General features: G+C 48.2%; 1 protein-coding gene across 1 annotated transcript in view; it reads left to right on the forward strand.

Moving 5' to 3' along the window:
* The window catches only part of SMOC2 (SPARC related modular calcium binding 2), a 285,658-nt gene that overhangs the window by 192,817 nt on the left and 82,752 nt on the right, over positions 1-10,089 (forward strand). The window contains 1 exon segment of the mRNA XM_007950494.1: positions 8,784-8,970. Coding sequence (XP_007948685.1) covers positions 8,784-8,970 — 187 coding nt within the window.

The raw sequence follows: 10,089 nt of genomic DNA on the forward strand, positions 1-10,089 counted from the left end.
TTTTGTGGGGGAAAAAGAAAAAAAAAAAAAAGATTGTGGAGAAAGCCCCCCCCCCCAGTGCCATTTTGGAGAAATTGGCCCTGGCTTGTGCGACCATGGTGCCTGTGCACACCAGGTGCCACTGTCAGAGTGGTGGGTTTGTTGACTGGTCGCCTGTATGAAATCACACTGCTGGTCTTGATGCCAGATTGTTCTGGGATGTGGAAAATCCTCGGATTCTTTCTGCAAGACATCCCAACGTAAACGAGACAACTTTTCTTAACCTTTTTAGAATCAGTCCCTTAATTCTGCAGAACTTAAAAGACATCAAGTCATGTTTCTGGAGCCCATTTTGGCTATAGTCATGTGTGTACCTCATTATTCATGAAAAGTCGAAAGGCCCCGTGCCCAGAGGAGGAAGGTGGCACAGCCTGGCTCCTAGGAGCACAGGTGAGGCTGCAATACACTCGACTTAGCAAAGCCTCAGGACTCCGTGCATCACTCCCAGAATTCCCTGTGGTGTGTGCACTACTGAAGGGGTCCCACAGTGCCAGTGGCCTTATAGTCTGGGCTGGTGACTGCCAAACACAAGAAGACATCTAGGAGCCCATGGAGGGCAAGGTGTGGAGACAGGTTGAAGGTGGAGCCCAGGGAGAGCTAGAGTAAAGGATGACTTGAACTCAGGGTTTCCAGGCATGATAGTGGTACATTGCCATGCTCAGCTGTATTTGGGAGTGTTCCAGTTACTCTGTCTAACACTGTGGACAATGGACACGCAGAGATGCCAGGTGGGGAGAGGTGAGTGGTTGGGAGCCATTCAAAGTCCAAAGGTTCTCTTTTATTCAAAAACACTTATTGAGGGTCTGTGATTGGGCAACAACTATGGGCACCCACCACTGCCGCCATCAGCACCACCACCACCACCACCACCACCACCGCTAGCATCACCAGCACTAGCACCAACACCAACATGGGACACAGGCAGTTTTGCTGCCATAGTTACCTGAATCAGCCTAAAATAACTACATAAATTTCATGTTTGTAAATTTGACAATCTATAAAGCAGATATGCCCTTATTGTCTGGTGTGTTCCCCTGCACACGTGTTAATATGTGTCGCCCTTCCAGTTAATGGTTCCCTTCCTTCCCCTCCTGCCCTAGTCACCACCAAACAGTATTTCTTGTTGTGTGTAAACCTTTCCTAGATTTTTGACACTGGTGGTTTCATACATATCTGTCCTTTTGTGATTGACTAATTTCACTTATCATCATGGCCTGTCAGTTCACGTTGTGAGCTGTCTCTCACGTTCATCGTTGTCCTGTAATGTTGTGGAGCAGTCCACTGCGTGAGTCGACCCATTCCTCTGTGGACAGACATTTAGGGTGCTTCCATCCCTTTGCTCTTGTGAATAGTGCTGCGATGAACATGGGTGTGCATCTGTCTGTTCATGGCGTGGCTCTTACATCTCTACAGTATATAGCTGGTAGTAGGCTTGCTGGGTCATATGGTATTTCTGTTTCCAGCTTTTTAGTGAAGTGCCACACCATTTCCCACAGTGGTTGTCCCATTTTACAGTCCCCCCAGCAGTGTATGAGGGGTCCAGTCTCTCCACACCCTCGCCAGCACTTGCTGTTTTCTGTTTCTTTGAGGTTTGCTGTTAGTGCTGCGGTGAGATGATAGCTCATGGTTTTGACTTGCATCTCTAATGGCTAATGATCATGGGCGTTTCTGCCCTATGTTTATTGGCTCTCTGGATGTCTTTGGTGAAGTGCCCTCTGTCCAATTTTAATTGGGTTCTAACGTGAGGTCCAAACCTGTTTCCCTTTACCGTGGCTGCTTCTCCTCCTGAATTGGGGTGTGGGCTCCAATTATGGGCCCACGAAGCCCTGAGGCTGCAGCTCTTTTCCTTCTGTCTGCTGCCCAGGAAGTGGATGTGGGAAGGAGCACAGCTGAGCGGACACTACTCACTCTCGGTCATTGTCCTCTTCCCACAGACACTGGATCCCTGAATTTTATCCAGATGTTGACCTTTTGGGTGTATAACCTTTCCTGTGAGCTTCTACATTCTCTCAGTTACCGTTTCAGGGGTGTCCCCAGGAGGGGCTGGACCCCAGCATTCCCAGGACCGAGCAGGCAGGGGTATGGGAGGGAAGAGTGTAGGTATCTTTGCTGGGTGCAAGTCTGAAGTGCACCAGATCCACGCAGTCTTTTCTGGGCTCAGTGACCTTGACTTTGTGTCTCGGTTTTCTCTCTTGTGAACTCCATAAGGGTCACAGACGTGTCAGTCTGCCCTTGTTCTGCTGTTGTAGGCAGGCTTAGGACAGCAGGTAGGGCACTTGGTTCTTGGTCAGCACCCCCTGCAAGAACTGTGGCGATAACCCTGGATTGAAACGCTTACCTGTACAATCTCCCTTGGGAGTTAAAGGGTGCGGTCAGTCATACATTTATGCCTCTTTTAGGCAATGAATCCCACTTTGGTTTAATTGAAGGTGGACATGTGGACAATTACATTCTGTTCAAACTATAGTCTCCCAGATCTCCCCTCCCTCATCTGCCATTTCCTGAAAATCAAATGTGAAAGGAGGCACTTGGCTTTATTTATTTATTTTTTGTCTTCTTTGATCATCTCATTTAAATGTTGTGTGATTAAAAAGAAAACCACAGAACGTTCCATGACTGATGAAGACAACATGTCTAAAAATTCAGTAATCAATTCTGAGAGAAAATGAAAACCCACATGCAGAAATCTGTGGCAGATGGAAACATGTGCTTGGTCTCAGTGCCACTGGGGACCAGGCTGACATTCCCCATGGGGGCAGGGTGTTCTTCCCAGCCCCGGGCCTTTGGGGGTGACCAGGTAGCCCCCTGTGGACACCCAGCTCCTATGGCTCAGGCCTTCCCCCACACCCCTGAATCACAATCTGGGCTTGAGGCCCACGCTGCATGTCTAAGAAAGTCCTCCTGGTAGTTCTTATCCATCAGGTTTGTTAACACAAAGTTGATCATACTCTCTGCCACCAAGTCCATTCAAAGTCGTAGTGCCCCTAGAGGACAGAGTAGAACTGCCCAATAGGGTTTCCAAGATTGTCAGTCATTACAGAAGTAAAGCTCAAACCAGACCCACAGCTGTGGAGTCCATTCCGACCTACAGCACCCCTAGAGGACAGAGAAAACAAAAATCCTCACAACTGGACGAGTAAGTTACATCATGATAAATGAAGAAAGGATTGAAATTGTCCAGGATGTCATTGTACTGGGATCCACAGGCAACACGCATGGAAGCAGCAGTCAGGAAATCAGATGTCTTATTGCACTGGGCACATCTGCTGCAAAACACCTCTTTAAAGTGTTAAGGAGCAAAGATGTCACTTAGAAGACTAAGGTGCACCTAACTCAAGGGATGGCATTTCCAGTTGTCTCATATGTGTGTACTGGACAATGAACAAAGCAGACCAAAGAAGAGTTGATGCCTTTGAATTGTGGTGTTGGTGAAGAATGCTGAAAGTACCATGGACTGCCAGAAGAACTAACAAATCTGCCATGGAAGAAGTACAGCTGGAATGTTCCTTGGAAATGAGAATGACCAGACTACATTTCACCTTCTTTGGTCATGTTCTCAGAAGGGACCAGTCCCCGGGGAAGGATATCATGATTGCTAAAGTGGAAGGTCAGTGAAAAAGGGAGAGACCTTTAACAAGATGTATTGACACAGTGGCTACAACCATGGGCTCAGGTATAGCAAGGATTGTGAGGATGGCACAAGAGCAGGCAGTGTTTTGTTCTGTTGTACATGGGATTGCTATGAATCAGAGCCAATTCAATTGCACCTAACAACAATGTGCATATAATATACAGGTGAGAATGCCTCAGGACCCGGCAGCGTTTCTTCTGTTGTACCCGGGACCGCCATGAGTTGGAGCCTAACAGCTACAACAACATTGAGCAGTTTTTCCCACATGCTTACTATTCCATGTTTTTCATTTTGAAGTGTCTGCTCATCTTGTTTGTTTTCATTTTGAAGTGAAATTGCCTAATTGAAGTTAGGTTCCTTCCTATTTTCAACCTTGATAGGAGTTTTTTATGTAATCCATCTCCTTGTCAGATACATGAATTTGGAGCGTTTCCTCCGGTCAGTGCTTTGTGTTTTCACTGTCTTAGTGGCCTCTTTGGTTGAGTGTGTGTTTTTAATTTTGATGGTGTCTAATTTACCCACTGATTCCTTTGTGATTGGTGCTCCCGCCTCTGCCTCGGGAATTTCTGAGTGCCCCCCCCCCACAGAGACCTCCTGTAGCTCCTGTAGTTTCTTTAGAAGGCTTATGCTGAGAGCTTGTATTCTTCTCAAGTAAATGGTTGTGAACAGCATGAGCTAGGTTGTATTGTTTTTTATTGACATACAGATGCTCTATTGTTCTAGAAACATTTGTTGAAATGCTTTCCTTTCCCTATTGAGTTGCTTTGGTGCCTGTCAAATACCATTAAAACGTATACTTTGAATTCTGTGCATGAACTCTGTGTACTTTTATCTTAATCCAGTTAGCTATCGTTACTCCAGTAAATGACTGTCTAGATCACTGTAGCTTTAAAATAATGTTCGAAATACAGTGACACTAGTCCTCCAGCTTTGGTCTTCTGGAAGAGTGCTTGGATAGTCTAGATCCTCTCTGCATACACTGAATAGCCCAAACACACTTTCTGTAAAAATGCTAAATAAGGAACTATGTTGATAGGAACTATGTTGACTCTACGGTTCAGTGTTTGGTGAATTCATTATAACATTACTGAATCTTCAGATGCATGTGTTGACTCTACAGTTCAGTTTTTGGTGAAATTAACATTATAACGTAACTGAGTGTTCAACTCCATTAATATGGTATGCCTCTTCATTTACTCAGTCTGAAAAAATTTAGCAATTTCTTAAAGTTTTCAAAGTCTTTCTCATCTTTTTAAAAACGTATTCCTGAATATTTGTGTTTTCTTATTATTGCAAATAGCTTTTCAAGCTGTTTTCCAGTCATCCGTTACTGTGTACAGATGTGAAGGTAGTTTCTGAGTACCAAACTTGCATTTGGGGTCCTTCCTACATTCACTCACGAACGTCAGCAGTGTGTTTGTTTGTGGACACATTGTGGTTTGTTACGTACATAATCCTGTGTGACTGAAGACAGACTCCATCTTTCTTTGAAATCTTTATGCTTTTACTACCCTTGTTGTATTGCCTAGGACCCTCAGCACTGTGATGAGTACAAGTGGTGAGGTTCCTCCCACTATGTAGGTGAAGTCATGCTGTTTCCATCACTCAGTGCAGCATGACAGAGGGTTTTCTCTTAGGCTCTTCATCAGATAGGAGAGGTTGCCACTGATGGGCATTGAATTTTCTTGGGTGGTTTTCCTGTGTCTCTGTCATGGCGTCAGTCTTCCCCTGGATCATGGAGGTTCTCTGTGCGAGGACCCCGAGTCAATGACAAGAACTGAAGTGGAACATCAGAATTAAGATACGTAATCTGTATGATAATTAAGAGTTGTCTGTGGAGCCTTTCAACATGTGTATGTTATCACCAAGTTGATTCCCATTCATGGAGACCCGCATATGTGCCGACTACAGCTGCTGCATAGGGTTTCCGGGGCTGTGACCCTCAGGAGGCAGAGGCCGTGTCTTTCTTCAGAGCTGCCTCTGGTTGGGTTCACACCACCAACCATTTGACTAGAAGCCAAGCACTTAAATGTGTGTGCTACCAGGGCCTCTTTGTATATGTATATGTACGTACACATACATGGCATACACACACAAACATGCACACACAGTAGTCACCCCAACATGCCTCAGCAGTCCTTAGAGAAGAACAGCTTTCTGTTCTATGTATTTGCTGTGTTCTCACTTGAGCTATGAGTTTATGATGTCTGACTGTTGCTGCTCTTGCTACAGTTTTACTGATTCACCTCTTGGTATTTGGAACCAACAGAGAAGTGTATTAAACCTTTAACAGGATGGTGATGACTGGACTGCATGTTGTTCCACAGCTAATTCTCTGGAAGGTTTTGTGTTCTTGGAGTTTCGATCCATAGTGTTCAGGCTTTCCCGACTCTAAGAGCTTCTTTATGTTTGTGGGTCAGGTACATTGTGTCCAGGGCTAGCAGTCCGTGTTAAACTCTTGAAGGGTAACCCACTGGTGACTCTGCTCAATATGTTTTCATTGAAATATAGAATACGAACATGACTCTAAATTCAGTTGACTTGTATGATTTTTAGGCTATATAGTCACATAACAGGTCTTTATTTTTATAAAGATATTTTTGTAGGGGCAAAAAGAAAAGAAAAACTTCCAGTGAGTGGATTCTGACTCCTAGTGACCTTTAGGACAGAGTGGAACTCCACCACAGCGTTTCCAAGGCTGTCAGTCTTTACAGAAGCAGCTGCCTTAATCATTCTCCCGCAGAGTGACAAGTAGGTTTGCACTGGTGACCTTTTAGTTACCATCTGAGATTCCAGTCACTTCTGCCTGATTCTGGTTTCTCCATGCTCCACTCTCAGTTATCTGTCACTTTGCCAGGGCTCCTGGGCTCATCCACACACTTTCCGTTTCCTCGGGGAGTTTGTTTGCTCCTTTGAATTTGTGCAGAGCCCTGTGACATGTGTATGTTGTCACCCATAATCACACTGTGATCCTGGGAGGGAGGTGGGACAGAGGGAGGAGAATATTGAACCTGTGAGAGGTCATCTTCTCAAGCACATTGAGCCAGTCGTTCAAGAACTGGATACTGATGGTGAACCGCTCAGGTTAGTCTCCTGGGCCTAAACAGCTCCTTTCTTTCTAAAAAATGATTGGCTTAGGACACACCTTAACCTGATAGGAATCTCATTAACATAACAGAGAAAACCCTGCTCTCACTTGGGATTATGCCTACGTGTACAGGGCTATACTTCCAAACGTATTTTTTGGGGAAACAATTCTGCCCATAACAGGTAAGATGAAGGTCTTCCTAGAGTCAGGGACAATCTTGTTCCTCACAGGGCCGTAGGTGAGCACCGTCTCCTCGTTTGTCATCTTCACGGGGCCTGACTGCGTTCTCATGCAGTAGTGGGGGCCCCTTTCCCTGCTGGTCCTTCATGAGACGAGTGCTGGCGACTGCCTTTGTGACCCACGCACTGGTCTTTGTGGCCTTTACTCCTGAGGACATCACTAGCCTGTCTACAGAAAGTCTTTTGACTTGAATGGGGTCCTTACTAATGACAGTAGGACTGCATTTCTTCAGGGTGTAGGAGTTCCCTGCAGGAAGCTTCCATGAAGACTGACAGCCCTGGAAACCCTGTGGGGCAATTCCCCTCAGTACGAGCATGCTGACCTTCCTGTGGGTTAACGGGTTATCATTAACATCACATCTTTTCCATAGTCATTTCTAGAGTTTATCTGACATTCTCACCTGTGACTGTGGTCTGTCTTTGTGCATCCTTGCTGCCTCAGGCCACATAGTGTTATGCTTATGATCTTCCTCAAACTGATTCCAATATGCTGCAACAAAAGGCAGGCTCATGGGGTTTCTACCACTTTTAGTTTAACATCGTCTTAAATTAACTTAATGACAAAATTAAAAGAAGTACAAAATGGTTGTCTCCCTTGCACTGATGACAGTAGAGATGTTGGAAGACTTCAGGAGTGTTCCTGGTGAAAGGGTTAATGAGGGTCTCAGGGCAGTAGTCTTGGGCTCAGTCACCCCGCATGGCTCCAGAAAGTCTAGAGTCAGTGAGAGTCTGAGATTCTGTCCTGCATGTTCCCCCTTTGATCAGGACTCTTCTGTGGAATCTTTGATCCACATGTTCAGTGATGGTAGCCAGGTGCCATCTAGTTCTGGTCTCATGGTAAAGGAGGCATCTGTTCATTGAGGCAGTTAGCAACCCGTTCCATATCTCCCTCCTGTTCCTGACTCCTTCCTCTGTTGCCCCAGGTGAATAGGGACCAGTTGCTATGCCTTGGATGGCCGCTTGCAAGTTTGAAGACCCCAGACACCAGTGACAAGAACAGAGGCACTAAACACATTCTCCCGCATTATAACGTAACTGAGTGTTCAACTCCATTAACTGGGGCTCTCGTGAAGCTGTGACTCTAAATCTCCAAACTAAGGAACCAAATCCCATGAAGCCTCGGGCTGTTCCTATGCAGCATTGGCAGCTACTTGCATTCTGGCTGGTTGATCATCTTAGGTTTAGCCAGGCTCAGACCTTGGGGGTTCAGGGTAGGGAAGTGGCTATTTTCCAGCTGTCTGGGGAGGGTGTGGACAATGACAAATAGTTTGCTTGGGCCATGGGCAGCAGAATGACGAGAGTGATGGGGGACACACCTGTGCTCATGGCCTGGGCTGCTTGCATGTGTCCTGAGGTTCACCAGCCTGTGGCTGTAGGCGTAGAGGCGGTCTCTGCCCATCCCAGGTCTGCTTCGACTGGTGGTGGTAGGGTGTCTGGCGGGGGTTAGATACATATGTTGATTGTGCATCCAAGCTGACCTCCTGCTTCGCCTCATGAGCTGCACCCCATGTTACATGAGTGTGCACCAGCTGCCCGCACCCCTCACTCAGTGAAGGGTGAGCATGAGGATCAGTCAGGAAATGGGGCACGTCCAGGACTTCTGAGCCCCACCCCCGGCCCAGCTCACTGTGCCAACCCACCTGCAGATCCTCTCCCTGGGTGCCCTGCCCTTTGCGGCTTGTGTTCTCGGGAGTGCTCCATTCGGCTACCCCGCCCGGCCCGGTGCTGGCCCCACCATTGCCGTGTTCTTCCTCCCTCCCACGGTGCCTTTCCTCCTCCTCTCTAGTGTCATCGTGTGACCAGGAGCACCAGTCAGCCCTGGAAGAGGCCAAGCAGCCTAAGAACGACAATGTGGTGATCCCAGAGTGCGCGCACGGTGGTCTGTACAAGCCGGTGCAGTGTCACCCCTCCACGGGGTACTGCTGGTGTGTGCTGGTGGACACGGGCCGCCCGATTCCTGGCACATCCACCAGGTAAGTAGCTTCCTGTGGGCACTGGTGGGAGAGTGGTGGGTGTGAAAATTGGGAGGTGACCATCCCTTCCGTGCAACAGCTTATGCCAGTGGGGGTGCCTGTGAGTCCCAGATCCAGGGGTCCAGGACCCCTAGGGGGATGCATGTCCTGCAGCAGAGACGGCCCAGTGCCAGGTTTCCATTCATGGGCTGCTGTCCTTGCTCACGACCCTGGGCATTTGTTGCAGGAGGAGGCCATGTCTGCAGCGGTCCCCAGGAAATAACAGAGCCACAATATGAGCATGAGACAGGAGAGGCTGCACCCTCAGGAGGTTCTCACATGGGCACGGTGTTTGGGGACCCTCAGGCAGTTGTCATGTGGGCACTGTGTTCGGGGACCCTCAGGCAGTTCTCACAGGGCATGGTGTTTGGGGACCCTTCAGGTGGTTCTCACATGGGCACGGTGTTCAGGGACTCTCATGTGGTTCTCACATGGGCATGGTGTTCGGGGACCCTCAGCCAGTTCTCATGTGGGCATAGTGTTCTGGGACCCTCAGGCAGTTCTCACACGGGCACGGTGTTTGGGGACCCTTAGGTGGTTGTCATGTGGGCACAGTGTTTGGAGACCCTCAGGCGGTTCTCACAGGGCATGGTGTTTGGAGATGGAGACCCTTCAGGTGGTTCTCACATGGGCACGGTGTTTGGGAACTCTCACGTGGTTCTCACACGGGCATGGTGTTCGGGGACCCTCAGGTGGTTCTCACATGGGCATGGTGTTCGGGGACCCTCAGCCAGTTCTCATGTGGGCATAGTGTTCTGGCACCCTCAGGCGGTTCTCACATGGGCACAGTGTTTGGGGACCCTTAGGCGATTGTCATGTGGGCACAGTGTTCGGAGACCCTCAGGCGGTTCTCACAGGGCATGGTGTTTGGAGACCCTTCAGGTGGTTCTCACATGGGCATGGTGTTCGGGAACTCTCACGTGGTTCTCACACGGGCATGGTGTTTGGGGACCCTCAGGTGGTTCTCATATGGGCATGGTGTTTGGGGACCCTCAGCCAGTTCTCATGTGGGCATAGTGTTCTGGGACCCTCAGGTGGTTCTCACATGGGCATGGTGTTCAGGGACCCTCAGCCAGTTCT

Source organism: Orycteropus afer, unplaced genomic scaffold (assembly GCF_000298275.1).
Source record: "Orycteropus afer afer isolate SDZICR_OR568_19922 unplaced genomic scaffold, OryAfe1.0 scaffold00273, whole genome shotgun sequence".
Lineage (NCBI taxonomy): Eukaryota > Metazoa > Chordata > Mammalia > Tubulidentata > Orycteropodidae > Orycteropus > Orycteropus afer.